At 39.8% G+C, this 17,534-nt stretch overlaps 1 protein-coding gene across 3 annotated transcripts in view; it reads right to left on the reverse strand.

Moving 5' to 3' along the window:
- The window catches only part of LOC139464935 (zinc finger MYND domain-containing protein 11-like), a 41,267-nt gene that overhangs the window by 18,510 nt on the left and 5,223 nt on the right, over positions 1 to 17,534 (reverse strand). For all 3 annotated transcript variants that reach the window (XM_071246540.1, XM_071246539.1, XM_071246538.1), the window contains exons 4-8: positions 9,084 to 9,164; positions 7,692 to 7,863; positions 5,002 to 5,060; positions 3,749 to 3,826; positions 2,538 to 2,656 (exon numbers count right to left, since the gene is read on the reverse strand). In XM_071246540.1, coding sequence (XP_071102641.1) covers positions 2,538 to 2,656; positions 3,749 to 3,826; positions 5,002 to 5,060; positions 7,692 to 7,863; positions 9,084 to 9,164 — 509 coding nt within the window. The remainder of the gene's footprint in view (positions 1 to 2,537; positions 2,657 to 3,748; positions 3,827 to 5,001; positions 5,061 to 7,691; positions 7,864 to 9,083; positions 9,165 to 17,534) is intronic.

Here is a 17,534-nt window from a genome sequence, read left to right on the forward strand (position 1 = left end):
CATTTGCAAGCACTTATGCCCCCCTTTCACTACGACCACGAATATCCCGAATCACCCCAAAACGTAAACTTTCGAAAATCATGATGATTCGGCCAATAATGCAAACTTTTGTGGCTAATCGGGTTGAAAAATATGAAGAATGCCAGGAATGGATTAAGAAACATGTATTTAATTACAAGATTCATGTATGAATTGTAAGAATCACCTACAACTAAGTTACGTATATGCCAAATGTTGTTCTTACTTAATTCTTACATGTTTTTTGGTTGAGGACAAGACATTTTAGGAGCAACAAATTGCTAAGAATAGCCAAGAATGCAAAAGAATCAATTACGAAGCTGTTTTGGAACATAAGAATTAATTACGAACGGATTATGATACAGCCACGAAATTGCAATTTGGGGACCCTTCCATGAAAGTTTTTGACAAACACTTTCTCACCGATTTGACGAACTCCCGCAAACTGTATGAATGTTTGGGAATCAAATAAGATTCACTTAAGAACTTCAAGAAATGATTGAGATTTATCTATGAACATGAAAATTTCCTATTCGGGGTGATTCGGGGTATTTGTGGTCGTAGTAAAAGGAAGGCATAACATAGGGTACCAGTTGGCTATAAGGTAATAAAGCAGAGCTCCAGATAAGCTTTTGGTGTTGTGGGTATTTTACCCATGCATTTTAAAATTACTGGGTATCAGTAATTCTATCTGGGTATTCAAATTTCTGTTACCCACTAGTTTTTACACATGTGGGTATTTATGTTAAATATTTAAAAACACTATTCATCTAGTCCCTTCAAACTGGTGTTGTGTGGGTTCAAGAGCTTTATAGGACTCAAAAATACCATGATACTTCCACAAGAAAGTGTGATGGCAAATGATCATGATGTAACTGTCATCGCAGAGTTTGGCAAGGTTGACAGAATGCCCGTTTATAATTTCAAAATAAGTTGCTGATTTGCCAATCGAATATGCAGGGTAACTTCACAATATTTTGATGATGCGCCCAAGTTATATTTTTGTAGCGTATCTGTAATGTTTGTTGCATATTTGATACGCTTGAATATTATTTTACTGCATATTTCTGCATTTCTGATGCGTACTTTACGCAGATATGCAGCTTATCTGGGGCTCTGTAATAAAGGCTTTAAGTTATGTAGCCTGTCAACTTCTAACATGTTCTTTTGACATAAAACAATTCTGTTAGTTTTGGATCTATGATAATGACTAAGATATAAAGATTATATTTACATAATTCAAGATTTGGTAAACAAAAACTTCCAATTACATTCAGTAAAACCTCACTAGTGTGGACCCTGTTAATTACTGCTTGGAACATATATACAAAGAGTGAGTGAGTGAATGATTTTGGTTTTACGCCACTTTTAACAGTATTCCAGTTATATCGCAGCGTGTCAGCTTAATGTGGAAGGAAAGCCTGAAGTGATGCAGGTCTCAGACGTTTACCACTTTGGTGAAACCCATGAGCACGGGTATGGTGCTGACAAACCTAGAAACATAATCGGGGCGAACCGGGATTCGAACCCACAATCATAGGTTTCTGGCGTGCCCAAGGGACGCAACTCTGCACAGCGAATCGTGGCGCCTTAGACGACTGGGCTTCCCGTGCCCCTAATATCCAAAGAAATAAATCCTGATTGACAAAGAATTTCTCTGGGTTAATATGTTCTCTATTTCAGCTTCAGAATATATTCCCTACATGAAGATCCAGGTTAGAATTGGTCAACACCAGCCCATGCCTGTTGTAAGAAGTGACTATCAGGGTCGGGTGGTCAGGCTCACTGACTTAGTTCATACAGGTCATCGTATCCCAATTGTGTAGATCGATGCTCATGATGTCAGCCACTGGATTCTCAGGTCCAGACTTGATAATTTACAGACTGTTGTCATATAGCTGTACTATTGCTAAGCGCCAAACAACAAACAATTAATCAGAATAACCTATTTGAAAGTCATCATTGTGTCACTTCAACCAGGTATACTATCGATTTTTCTATTGGATTAAAGCTCAACATTATTCCAGCTATATGACAGAGGCCTGCAAATAATCACGTCTGGACCAGGCTAACCAATGATTGATGTCATGAACAATGTCCCATGCCGTCTTGATACTATGACACACATTCAACCAAGTCACCTGATCCATTTTGTCGCTTTGTGCAAGAGATGACAAATCCTCCGGCCCCAACAATAGCAAAAGGCACCACTTCAGGCCCTGGGTCCCGTTCCACAAAGCGATTGTAGTGCTACGATTGTCGTAAGTTTATGTTAAAGTATGGGAGTTACGATTGTCTTAGTGCTACAATCGCTTTGTGGAACAGGGCCCTGGTTAATAAAAGTACCAAGTTTGGGTGAAAATTCTTTCACGGTTTTCAAGTTATGCAGGCGGACATATGGATGGACCAGGTGATGACCATATCCCCACCCAACCACATTATATGCCGGGGGATAAGAAGGATGGTTGCTGGGGACCTTTTCTAACCTGGACTCTCTATGGTGAGTAACTCTACCATACCTTTGGTGGTATCCTCCAAAGAATCGAACATCATATTTTCCAGCTACAACCTTTATTACTTTTGCTGGCCAGAAGCTGAAACCTTTCTGCTTAGCATACACAAGTTCATGGGCAGGATTCTGAAACATTCATTTGAAAAACTATTCATGCATTCAACCAGTGAACATATTCTAGTGTTAGTTCTATCTAGTGAGTGAGTTGGGTTTAACGCCGCTTTTAACAGTATTCCAGTTATATCGCAGCGTGTCAGCTTAATGTGGGAGGAAAGCCCAAAGTGATGCAGTCTCAGACGTTTACCACTTCGGTGAAACCCACGAGCACAGGTATGGTGCTGACAAACCTAGAAACATAATCTGGGTGAACCAGGATTCGAACCCACAATGATAGGTTTCTGGCGTGCCCAAGGGACGCAACTCTGCACAGCGAATTGCGGCGCCTTAGACGACTGGGCCACCCGTGCCCCCTCAGTTCTATCTAGCAAATAATACATTTCTGTAAATAAACTTCCACAAAAAAAATCTGCATTATCTAGAAAACTACATGAGTCAACAACAGGCTTTAGTATACTTAGATAAAAAAAACCTGAACATTTTGGGAAATATGTATGTAGCATATTGAGATAAGAATCTTGGAAATAGTCTGTAAGTATGAAGAAAGGGTATAGCATTAACACTTGCATTATATTATATATGTCGGGTCCTTGTACAAACAGTGACCTACATATTTTCACCTTCTCCCCATTCTAAGAAGTGAGTTTAAAGCCACTTTGAATATTTCAGTTCTATCATGGCATATCAGCTTCATGAGGCGGGAAAGCCTGAAGTTTGCAGGCCTTAGATGTTTACCACTTAGGTGAATCCTATGAGCAAGGGAATGGTGCTGACAAACCTAGAAACGTGATCAAGGTAATTCTGGGAATTGAACCCACGATCATTTCTGGGATACCTAAGAGATGACTTGAAGAACATACTGTAGTGCATTAGTGGGTGAGAGAGAATGGTTGTACGCCGCTTTTAGCACTATTCCAGCAATATCACGGCGGGGGACACCAGAAATGGGCTTCACACATTGTACCCATGTAGGGAATCGAACCCAGGTTTTTTGGCGTGTCAAGCAAACCCTTTAACCACAGGGCTACCCGACTACCCCAGTCAGTCTTGGAAGGTTAGACAGGCACAGTTTACAGAAATCTATATGCGACCAATACTTACACATGGCTGACAAAACCAGTTTGGAGGTTTGGCATTTGATAAATAATAACAATTAGGACATTGCTGAATTTCATCCAACTGAAAAATAAGCAAAAGATATTTATGGCAACAATCTTTTTTGTCTAGTTTATCAGCGTAAAATACTAAAGAAATTTTCTAAAAGAAAATGATGAATAAGAGAAGGATATAAACAACATAGCATGAGTGAGTGAGTATGGTTTTACCCCGCTTTTAGCACTATTCCAGCAATATCACGGCGGGGGACACCAGAAATGGGCTTCACACATTGTACCCATGTTGGGAATCGAACCCAAGTCTTCGGCGTGACAAGCGAACGCTTTAACCACTAGGCTACCCGACCGCCCCACATAGCATGATGGTGGCACATGGCTCCATGTACAGAGCACAGGTCACAAAGGAGATGGTGGAAGGGTACCATGTTTGGCAGCCTGATTCCTGAGTGAGTATGGTTTTACGCCTCTTTCAGCAATATTTCAGCGATATTACGGCAGGGGAGACCAGAAATGGGCTTCACACATTGTACCCGTGTGGGAATCGAACCCGGGTTTTTCGGCTTGATAGACAAATGCTTTAACCACAGGGCTACCCAATCGCCCCTTGATTCCAGAGAGTTTCTAAACATGCTAAAGCTTCGGTCCTGCCCAATACTAAAGAACATATTATGTGGCAAGTGACTTTGTTGAACTATGCCTCTGTTCACCTAGCAGTGCAGTACCCAGTAGGACAAGATGGTAAAACATTTTACAGGCATCTTGGGTTGTATACTTCTCGTGGAACTGAAAATGAAATTTGAGTGCAATATCACCAGTACTCACCAGTACTCATCATGACGTTTGTGTGATATCGCAAACATAATCAGGAGGTCTTATAGCACAACTTCACTCCCCCTCTTTTCCAGGTAAAAATCATTCATAACCATGACAACAGTCTTGTGATTCAAGGGCTCACTCAGATGAAGTCACGACTTTGAAAGGAGACGTGCTACATTTTTGCCAAACTTTATTTCATTAGATGAATTTTGATTAAAACGATTAAAAAGACTTTGTGTGCGCGCTGAGCGCCAGACAGGGTAAGAACAAGTATCATATTTTAACGTCTTTTGGTATGCCAGTCCCGGGTATCAAACCCCGGACCTTCCGCTCTCTGGTGGGATGCTCTACCACTAGACCACGGACGCGGTCTAGACATGGTAGAAGAGTCATATGACCTGAAAATGGTGATGGGATACTTACATCATATTTACAATCTCTTATCATTATTCTGGCCAGCTCAGCCATTCCACCTTTCTCATCTGTAACAAACAGGAACATTTATACACTGTCTATGCCAATCTGATGCAAAAAGCATTTACACATAGCTTAAAATATCTCTGACATGTTTAGCCAAATTGAAGAAAAAAGATGCTATCTTTCAAAATAGTTCTTCAAAATGACCAGGCAATTCTTGAAGCCATCTTGCATCATGTCCAAGGGCTGTTGTCCTGGTTAAAGGGCAAGTTCACACGGAAATGAACCTTTTTTTCTTGTACTTTTTCCACATTAAAAGTGTTAACATAGAAGTGTCATAGACAAAAATATAAAAAACATCATATTTAATTAACATATTTTTTGCACTAAAACGATTTATATTTTTCACATTTACCAAGTGTTCTATTTCCATAACAAAAACACCATGGCTTATGTCCCTTGCAATATGACGTCATTGGTGCCAATTGATAAACATTATGACGTCATCATGCTTTGTTAGAGCCGCTTCACGTGGTGCAGGTACAGTTTTGTGATTCTAGCATCTCAGATGCAAGCCAGAATTGTGTTATGCTGAGTCACCACTGCGCCGCAGTGTGTCGTAAACCATGTTGTTTTACCGCAAACTGGTCCTTGATATCTTTTGCGTTGAGAATATACAGGCACCCAGTTGAATTGGCACCAATTACGTCATAATCTAAGGGGGATAACTCAGGCCTATTTCGCTCGTAAAACGAAGGCCTCATAACGGCATATCACTTTCACACTATTGTGAGCTTCCTACTTTCACTGTGAAAAAAAATGAGTGTATATTTTCAAACACAGATACTAACTAATTCTAAAATTGCGTTTTGTTTAGAAAAAGAAAGAAAGTGATTTTTGCGTGTACACTTCCCCTTTAAGTGAGTCATTGACCTTTAAGTGGACAATGGGGATGAAAATTTTAGAATATAAATGTATGATCTTGCATAAACATGATAAAAGCTGTAAAAAGTATTTTGCTTTTGTAACATACTAAACTCAGACTGGTTTGCTTGAAGTAAAGCAAACTTTTCCAAGTGAGTAAATGAGAATTCACACCACAGTCTGAGTCAGTAATCGCATGCCATGACCGATTAATTATGAAAGTGGTGGTCATGTGGACCTTAAGTTCTTTTGAGTAGCATATTACCATCAAATCTGAGATGGAATATTGGTAACCATGGTAACCGTAATACAATAATGTCATCGAGCCATTGTAGTCTCTGTGCCCTTTTGAATCATCTCTTACAAGAATGTGATTCTGGACATTTCCCACCTCAGAATCTCCATTAGTGAGGGAGCAGGTTGCAGCATTAGAAAATGGCACTAGTCCTATAGTCCTTGCCAAACTAGTAGAACCCTTAAAGGGGAAGTGTACACGCAAAAATCACTTTCTTTCTTTTTCTAAACAAAACGCAATTTTAGAATTAGTTAGTATCTGTGTTTGAAAATATACACTCATTTTTTTTCACAGTGAAAGTAGGAAGCTCACAATAGTGTGAAAGTGATATGCCGTTATGAGGCCTTCGTTTTACGAGCGAAATAGGCCTGAGTTATCCCCCTTAGATTATGACGTAATTGGTGCCAATTCAACTGGGTCCCTGTCTATTCTCAACGCAAAAGATATCAAGGACCAGTTTGCGCTAAAACAACATGGTCTACGACACACTCCGGCGCAGTGGTGTCTCAGCATAACACAATTCTGGCTGGGATCTGAGATGCTAGAATCACAAAACTGTACCTACACCACGTGAAGCGGCTCTAACAAAGCATGATGACGTCATAATGTTTATCAATTGGCACCAATGACGTCATATTGCAAGGGGCATAAGCCATGGTGTTTTTGTTATGGAAATAGAACACTTGGTAAAAGTGAAAAATATGAATCGTTTTAGTGCAAAAAATATGTTAATTAAATATGATGTTTTTATATTTTTGTCTATGACACTTCTATGTTAACACTTTTAATGTGGAAAAAGTACAAGAAAAAATGGTTCATTTCTGTGTGAACTTGCCCTTTAAGGGATTTTGCTACATGTTATCATTTTAAGAACTAGTGGACGAAAACTGTCAGTTTCAATCGCTGTGGTTGTGCTTCTACAGATTTGAACATCATTTCATTAATATCGTGTGGCAAGAAGCCTGCAATAACCACTTTATGGATTGATTGGTTGGTTGGTTGGTTGGTTGTTTAACGCAGCACTCAGCAATATTCCAGCTATATGACGGCGGTCTGTAAATAATCGAGTCTGGACCAGACAATCCAGTGATTAATATCATGAGCATCGATCCACGCAATTGGGATCGATGACATGCATCAACCAAGTCAGCGAGCCTGACCACTTTTTGGAAGCTCAGAGTGAGTGACTATGGGTTTACACTGCTCTTAGTGATATTCAAGCAATATCATGGCAGAGGAAGCTAGATGTGGTCTTCACCACATTGTATCCATGTGGACATTCAAACCCAGGCCTTTGGCATGATAAGTGAACACCGGAACAACCAGGCTATCCAACAGCCCGAGATGTTGTGATTGACCACGGGTCATATTTGGGTTGAATCTGGGCGTCATGGCCAACGGTGGCATCCTAGGCTACAAGGCCAATGATGGCTTGATCTGCGACTTTTGTCCCATAATAAAACATGTTTCAACTCACCTCCATATAATAGAAAGACATTATGAAGCACATTTTGGGCATCTGCTAGGAACTCCTCAAGGCACTTGTATTTCTTGGCCTGAACCTTTGTTTCCATGGTGTTCAGATCCATGGGCATGTAGAGGAAACGATTAAACTCCTCGGTGTGGCCGATTCGATGTAGTTCTCTGGTCTGAAACAGTCATGTGTACAGTGAACAGTGGACAAAAGCCACACATGCCTAAGGACATTATTGATAGTCACATATACATTGTTTGATAGGCATTACTTAGAAGTTGACTGGTAGACACAATTTAAGGGATAACAACTTCTCAAATACTATAAAAAGCGACGTTTCGGTATAAATCCTTATACAGTTGTCTTGCTAAGGATCTATACTGAAATGTCGCTTTTCACAGAAATAAAGAAGTTGTTATCCATAAAATTGTGTCCAACTTGTAGTCACATATAGCAATGTATATTTATCATCCAAAACCGGCTCCCACAGGAGATATCTTTTGGATGCGATCAAGCGATATCTACACTGTTTTTAACTGCATGGTGACAATGACAGACAACATCGAGCTCATGTCGTCACCGATTATTTCTGATGAAAAGGCATACAGACATTGGACTGGCATAGTCCCCTAACATGTTCCCAACAGAGCATCTGTGGGATGTTCTCAAGTGGAAAGTGTATACCAGAGACCCAGGCCCCGCCAACCTGGCACACCTTGGAGTAGCTCTTTCGGCAGCATGGCAGGGAAAACTAAGGGCAACTATACGCAAGTTAATCAATCAATAATATCCCATCATGGTGTCATGCAAGTATCGCCGAATATGTTGGGCACACCAAATATTAATCTACATGCCAGAAATTAATTTTTCAGACATAATTGTCTTAACACCTTCCCTATCATTTAATCATTTCCCTATTTTTTTCGGTAGCAAAATATTATGACAATATGTCCTACATCATCGGGCATGATGACATGCAATCAACTGTTGAGTGTTGAAAGATAGTTCATAAATACATAACAAGATCTTGCAAGGGCGAGACTCCATTCAAGATGTCGCACCCAGCAGGTGATCGCGTTCAGTGTCACCAGGGTAGCATATAACTGGTATGCAATGTTCTATGTGATAGTATATGTGACGCAAGGGGGTTGGTTGCTGGGGAAATGACAGTTAGATGTTAGTCTGGTTGAGAGCGCTGCTGTGAGCTCACATAAGTCTGTCATAAAATAGATAACTGAATAAACAACCTTGACTCAAGACACTGTTGTGTCATCTGGGCCATTTTCAGATAATACACAACCAAATCACTTCTCATCTAGTTGCCTCTAACCACAAGCATAGGTTAATGGGATCATAAGGTAACGTGGTAATGTTTGATAAAGAATTTCTGCTTACCTTCTCTTTGAGACGTAGCACAGTGTAACTCAGTAAAGTGTTGAGCAGTTTCTTTTTGATTTTGTTTCTCTTTTTACCTGCCTGGAAACACAATGACAACATGAACATCTCGCAGACCTCCAATGTGGTCAAGACATAGCAAAACATCTCTGAACAAAGTACCTTACAAATATTATCTGCACAAACTACTACATAAACACAATGAGTGAGTGAGTGAGTTGGGTTTAACGATGCTTTTAACATTATTTCAGTTATATCACGGCGTAAACACAATGAGCATTTGTCTTATACAATACTTCTCAGCAATCACATATCCCCATATCACTGATAAGGATACCGATCGTGTATTCTTATGTTAACCACACTTTAAACATGTTAAACTTTACATACTTTGACATTATAGAAATATATAGCCTATTCTAAGCAGGATCTCATTTACCATGCTCAAATATTTACCACCTATGATAAAAAAAATTAAAATGATGATTTTCTGATCTTAAGGATTTGGGTCTGAAAACATACAGGTATCACCTATGCTTATTTACATAGTTTAATTCCATCTAAGTTCAAATGGCAAACTTTAAACATGTTAAACCTGATACAGAATGTGTCGTCATCTGTGAGATATAATAATGCAGTCCCAATGTAAGCGCAAGCAAATCACCAAATATTACCACTTTTACGATAAGCTTGCTAAAGGTCATACCCGGATCTCCCATCATGCATTCATAGTATCATTCAGAACAGATATGTGTAAACATCCACTCTTACTATAATGTCACCACTGTAAAGTCAAAACATGAAACAGACAAATACAAATAGCTATCTACAACTGGAAGTTTTATATACAGATATCATGGCCTTAGATGTTTTTTGCTTGGTTTACATATTCAGAAGAAATAAAAGCAGAATGACAAGGATTTATTTTTACCACTTACAGTTAAGATCACTTTGACCAAAAATAATGAAAATGAATTGCCGCTGTCAGATGTTAGATTCATAATATAAACATGGCCCAGAGCTCCAGATAACTTTTTGAGCAATTGAGCTTTTACTCGAAGGTTTCTATTTTAATTGGGGTATTACATTTTTCATTGGGTAACCAATATTTCTTCACTCATCTATACATCACTCTATTGGCTTTTTCACAAAATGTGTAAGTATTTTGAGATTTTAAAAAAATGAAATAATGTTTTAGATGTATAAAACGGTTCTAAATATAGGCTTGACTCGGAAAGTAAATTAGCTCGTAATTGTGTTTTTGAAATTAGCTCTGCTGTAAGCATGCTGAAAAAGCTTCATTGGGTATTTACTTGGGCTGTTTCCAAACAACTGAGTTCTTCATTTAATGCATGCATCTCTGTACGCAAGTTAATTGAAAGTAATTGGGTTTTGAATAGTTTTGGGGGGGGGGATTTTAAGCAAAAACACAGCTATCTATAGCTCTGAGGCCATGATATAAAACAACTATCCCCTACAATCCAAATCAACTTTTAAGATGATTAACAAATTCTGTATACCGGGGTAATTATTTTTCTAAAAACTTTTTTTTAACAAAAATGATGCAATTTTTCACTATCAAAATATGTAAACAAAAACAAAACAAATGTCAGGCCCAATGATAACAAACTACATATGCAAACAGAGGCTCCCAATCCTAGAGACAGAACAATTTCAATACCTATTATCAAGAGGTATATTGCTTACAATACACAGCAACATCCAGCGAGTACACACCTTCTAACATGTCGGCATCTTCCCTAGGCAAGTGAGTTAACTGACTATAAAAGTCCAGTTTCCACCCTTGCCTAACTAGGCTGGTATTATGGAGTTACATTTTGGCTGGACTAACGAGTCTATGCATAGTCCAATCAAAATTGCGCACCAAAATCGAAATCCGGTTCGTAAACTGTCATGCAGATTTCGGTTGATTGCAGGATTTGCAAAGCATGTGCACCGCTAACTCGTTGTCAACAGATATTTTCTAAATCTGTTCATGTTTTAAATCAAGTTGCTCATGTAATTTGATGCACTTCACGATGTAAGACCCGTTTTCTCACAATATAGATCTTGATTATCGATCAGATCGTCTTGACAGGGCGTGGCTGTTTGTTCGAAACAAATGCAAGTGATACGTGAGGTGGAATGTGATTGGTCCATAGGTGAGGCATAGAAGGGACATAACTCGTAATAGCCAATGGTGGTGCAACGATTGAGTCCAGGAATTCCAGCATAGTTCGGCAAGGGTGGAAACTGGACTTTTAAAGTCAGTTAACTCTCTTGCCTCGGGACGATGACATGCCTGAGGCAGCGAACATTACTCCCATGTTACAAGAACTACCTCACCACTATCAATGCAAGTGCTAAAGTGCAGCTATTGGTGATGGTTAGTAAACAGTCAAAATGTAAATAGTGTGTTTGTCTTGAAATTTCTCGAAGGACATAAAGCAATAATGCAGAGATGTCTCTGAAAAAACACATGGCAAAACCATAAAGAGTGTGAATATTGAAAAGTAGTTTCCTTGCCGGAACAATGAGAGCAAGCAAAGTAGAACAGTTGAGTGATTTATTTGTTTTGTTTATTTGTTGTGTAACGCCGCACTCAGCAAAATTCCAGCTATATAACGGCAGTCTGTAAATAATCGAGCCTGGACCAGACAATCCAGTGATTGACATCATGAGCATTGAGCCACAAAATTGGGATACGATGACATGCATCAACCAAATCAGTGAACCTGACCACCCGACCCCATCAGCTGCCTCTTACAACAATTAGTCGCATTTTACGGCAAGCATTGGTTGCTGAAATCCTATTCTAACTAGGATCTTCACGGTCGAAATTCATTGAAATAAATAATGTTAAAGTGGTTCTTTCACCACTCCGCCTGTGTGAGCTGTGAGCTGTGAGCTGTGAGCTGTTATATCAGCCCCTTCATAGACTTAAAGTTTAAAGTTTGTATCCCAGAAGGGACATATAATCAATATATAACCATGATGATGTGTGTATGTGTATTCAAGAGGGTTTATACATAGAAGTTAGTACTAAACTTGACAATAACAAATATGTGCAGATCCCAAAACACAACCAGCTAAAACTTCACATGACCAGAATGACAGACAGACAGTGATAGACAAGACTATAGCAAATGGAAACAAGGCATTGCAAATATGTCACATTACCTCGGTCTCCTGTTGCAAGAAAACAAGAGGTGAATAGTTTAGATATGACAAAAACATGCAAAATAATAAGATTTACATCACAGGTTTGTGGAACATTAGTTCACCTGGACTTTCAAAATAATATTTGAGAGGAGTAAGCATGGTAAGAAACAGGTTAGCTTTTAATGAGGACTTGCTTTTGAATATGATACAATGCAATACATGTATATAGATATATAGAATATTTATACTGGAAATGTAAGTGCCAATGTCCATATCTGGCATACATTAACTTCCAGCTTGACCTTTTATAACGTACATCATAATTTCCAAGGGGCAAGTGAGTATGTTATTTTTTTGGTTCTTAGCATGTTTAGCAGTATTCCAACGATTTCAAGGCCCGGGTCACCAAGAACAGGCTTTCCATATTGTAGGGGGACCAAACATTTCTTTAGCCCAACATGTCCTGCAGGCAGATAGATATTATTTTTGTACTTTTTCAGCAATAATTTCACTTACCCTTTTAAAGTTTTAAAAGGTTCTCAATTTTCCCTATTTTGTCTGCCTGCTTGGTTATCAAATATGTACTTTTGAGGGTAAAAATATCATTTATACTTAACCTGACTAATAGTATTGCCTATCTCAACTCATTTCCAAAAGGTAGTGGAAACTTTCTAACTGTGTTACCTGAGAACAGAAAAAAACAGCTCACCCGAATGCACACCTGGTTGTTCATGTTTAAACAGAAACATATGACAAAGTCAGTATGCTCGTCACTCTCTTTTCCCCTACCAAGCAGCCAAAACACAGGGTAAAAGGGGATGACTGAGTGGGCGCTTAAAGCACAACCTAGGACGATGTCTGTGACGGAGCTGTTTGTGTGCAGTACCATCGTGGACGCCAACGGCCAAATTTCATGGGGATTGGAAGCTCAAGGTGGATCCAGACCAGCATTGGCGTAAGCTTGAAGAAAGATGGAACGTAACCAAAACGACAGGGTATTCTTTGAAGGCCGTCAATGTGTTTTGCAAATGGACCACATGCTTGGATCCCACGACTCTGGGCATTGGTGTGGTTGAGTAGTGTGTGCATTTCTGAGCAGGCTGAGAATCACTGATTTTCACGGCCGGCTCTCCAGTGAGTCAGAACAGACGCGGGAACCACCAACATGGATGTCGTCTTTGAGACAATAAAATGTGAACGTGAGTTCAAAGGACTCTGTGAGTGAGTGGATCCCAGCCGGTTGATGTACATAGCGACCAAGACTTTGTCCGTTGCTATCACAGGGGGAGTTCCCCGCAAGACTGTTCACTATGTCTGAATGGCCAATGGAACTCCAAACAGTTGATGTGCCAATGGAGAAATGGGGTGGCCACAGTCTCAAACTGAGTTCCCCAAGATGGGCCCCCATCCTTTGTTCGATGCATCCACGAATAAGGGATGAGTTGGAAAGAAGTCGGTCAAAGAGACCCTGTGATCAGATGCCTGCACCACATGAGGTGTGGAATAAGGAGGTGGCACCTGGAGAGGAGACGGAAGGGTAGGCAGAGTCTGGCGAAGTGCTTGAAGATATGCCTGAGGACACACCTGTGTTTGAAAAGGAGGTGGCACCTGAGGAGGCAACTATGTCTGCGCCTTGGGGGGGCTTGAAGACTCCAGGTTGAAGGACACAATGGGATGCGAGGTGGAGCTTGCCAATGGGTGTCAGTGGCGGACAACAGTAGGTGTGATGAGGTCACAGCCGAAGAGGCGCAAGTAGTTATGGTAGATGCCATTGTAGTACCCGCTGGAAAGGTTCCAGAGCAAACAGATATAAGGGGAGAAGATCATCGTAGTACCCGTTAAGTTCCAGAGCAAACAGATATAAGGGGGGAAGACTGAGGTGGAAGGCGCTCAGCACACGCCGTGGGTGTAAGAGGCGACGAACCAGGAGGGGACGAACCAGGAGGGGACCCACCCGAGGACGTGCCTGTAGGAGGTACTGAGGCGGGAGAGATGCGAGTCACAGGCTTATGAGGGAGTTTGAAGTCGGGCACTGTAGTTGTTGGTGAGACCTTTTGCATTGTTTAGCTAGGCAAATGTTGAAAAGATTGGAAGATAGGTGAGCACAATCAGAGCATCGCTGGTCCAAGGAGCAGGTGACCCAGCAATCATGAGCCGATTTCTTCCCATGGCAGTCCACCCAATTTTGAAGAGGGCGTAGAAGGTCATCGAAAAAACAAACACTTCCATTCCGGGTGATGAAGGAAAAAGTGATGAGTAGTACAGGAGCCAGATGGGATCAAGGTGGTCGGAGGGTATGTTCCAGTGATTATTGTTTTCACAATGTTCTACACTGTTATATATATAATCAAAGCAAGAAGGAATAGTGCATACTGTTGTGGAGGGCTAAGTTAAAACATATACTTTTGCTATAATTACTGAGAATGTGCGAGAAAACATCTTTTAGGTTAAAAAATATTTTATTGATGAACTGAGACGATTGAAATATGTACTTGCCCGGTTTGTTAAGTTTGTTAACTTCCTTATTATTTATTAGTTACAGATGTGGGCGGACAAAGTGGACTCAAATAATTAAGCACTCGCATGCACGATAACTGAGATTACTAAGTCTGCCAAGTAGTCTGCCAGATCGGAAATACAAGTGAATGCATATTTATTATGGATCGGAAATACAAGTGAATGCATATTTATTTTATGGATCGGAAATACAAGTGAATGCATATTTATAATGGATCGGAAATACAAGTGAATGCATATTATTATGGATCGGAAATACAAGTGAATGCATATTTATAATGGATCGGAAATACAAGTGAATGCATATTTATAATGGATTGGAAATACAAGTGAATGCATATTTATTATGGATCGGAAATACATGTGAATGCATATTTATTATGGATCGGAAATACAAGTGAATGCATATTTATAATGGATCGGAAATACAAGTGAATGCATATTTATTATGGATCGGAAATACAAGTGAATGCATATTTATAATGGATCGGAAATACAAGTGACTGCATAAACAACCATAGGAATAAAACAAAATGACAGCAGCAGAATTGTTTCAGGGAATTGGCTAAGCAAATTCCAGTAATTATTTATTGACAAAGGTAATTGTTCCAATTACTTATCTTCATGATCTTAACTGCAGCAAGTTTGTTGTTTAGACACTTCACAACAATTGGTTTTCAATCTTGTCTTGCGTAATTATTTAATTTCTAAAATGTTAATATGAAAGCCTAAATCTGTAGCTGCTAAAATTTATAAGAGGCTACGTAAAGTTTGAAATGGCACCAAGAAAAATCTAAGCTGAAAAATCCAGAAAGAGTGGGTAAGTAATAGTAGCCTTATCAAGAGATAACCTAGAATGATAAATGGTAACACAAAAGTCACATTTATGGGTTATGAATGACGAATTGCCCCATCTTTTAACTTGAGTGATATAATCTTAAGCAAACTGATCTGATTTGAAATTTTATACACACCATAAATTGTTGGACATTTCTTATATAACTCTCAACATATAAGATGCTGTAGAACACGCTGATAGGACATTGACACTTAATCAAAGAATCAAGTTGTTCATACATTTAGAGATTTGTTATTGGTACTGAAACCACGGTAAAAAATGAGGAACTGTACCAAATAAAAGGTATAGTTACATAACTGATATACAGTCCAGTATCTATGAGCAAAGTTCAACTTACATTAAAAACTAGTGAAATCTAAATATTTTTTACATTTGTATACTTATCCTGCATTACTCCTTAATGCAACTACTGCAACTTACGACAAAGAAAACAGTGCTTCGCGATGGTCCTGGGTGAGAAAAAAGAGTTGTTTCCATCTCACATCTACTTTGTGCAGGACCAATCCTGCTGTCATGTGACAGATCATGATGTCACAAACAATTCACATTCCTGCTTGTCACCCGAACTAACAAAAGCAATAGTGGGGAGGCAAGTCTGTGATGGGTGGGTCCTAAGGCTTGGTAATGCAGGATAAGTATACAAATGTAAAAAAATAACTAGATTTTACAAAAATCTTTTACTTATCCTGCATTACTCCTTAATGCATCTGTATCAGACGGTATGGTGATGGTTAAACCTTCAGATGTCAAAAACCTCAATAATTATAAACCCTTCAAACAACAAGTTGTCAAGGAAACCGAATGGCGCAAACATAGCACCTGACCGTAGGGCTGGTTCAATCTTATCTACAGAAAGAACATGAGTATTAAGGATAAGTCCAAGTAAACAAACAGTTAAATAGAAGATTAGCGTAAGCGAAACTCTTTACGTACTGTGTTACCAAGCCAAAGGTGAAAAGCATGGAAAGTCCCCCCATCGGGCATGTCACAGTCGGGACAGGTAAGACTGGCTCCAGACAAGAAGAGTTCATTATTTGTGTCAGGGGTTGGTTACCTGCCAGGCTACTACTAGAGTGCAAAAACTATGAACGCCTTCAATGTCTTCGAGTGTCACATCGCGTAGATAATGGCTGGCAAAAACCATGTTGGTCCTCCAAAAACATCCTTCCGTGATTGCTGTAATAGAACAGTTGCTATGTAGAGCCATGGTTGAGGCTACCGCTCTGATCTCGTGAGGATTGTTCTTTCCAGGTGGATCAAGGTTAGCGAACTTGAAGCCTTCAAGATGACTGTGCAGACATACAGATATGGTGCTGCAAATAACTTTGACCGGATGAAAACTCAGGGCACAAGAGGAACTCACCCTCATCTTCGACCCCGACAATCGTAGAGATTGGTGGAATGGTGAAGGACCAGTTGGATTGGCCTGATAGCTTTTTCGCTATGAAATCCCAGCACAACCCGAGGTATACCGCTCCCAGCATACCATGCTCAAAACAGACACGGGTGATGTCAAGTGCATGTAACTCGCTTACCCATGCCGCAGTGGCTAAAGCCAAGAGAAATATAGTTTTCTTGGTGATGTCATAAACTGAGGATGCGTTGAGGGACTCAAAGTGGGGCCCTCGCAAACCTTGAAGTACCAAATTCCAATCCCACACAGGAGAATGAAATTTGGCCTTCTGATCAAGCCTGAAGGAGTATAGTAGATGGATCCTCCAGGTAGTGCTCGTTGAACAAGGAGTGATTTATGAATCATCCACATCTTGTCCGAGTCCTTTTTGGCCACCAGAAAAATGGGAGAGTAAAAGCCTGTTGTTAACGCTGGGGATGTACAATCTCTACAGCTCTTTTCTTCAAAAAGATGTCAAGGTTGAATTTTAGTAGAAGATGTGGCTTCCTTGGAAAAAAAC

This window comes from Haliotis cracherodii, unplaced genomic scaffold (genome assembly GCF_022045235.1).
Source record: "Haliotis cracherodii isolate W230 unplaced genomic scaffold, xgHalCrac1.p SCAF_17, whole genome shotgun sequence".
Taxonomy (NCBI): Eukaryota; Metazoa; Mollusca; class Gastropoda; order Lepetellida; family Haliotidae; genus Haliotis; species Haliotis cracherodii.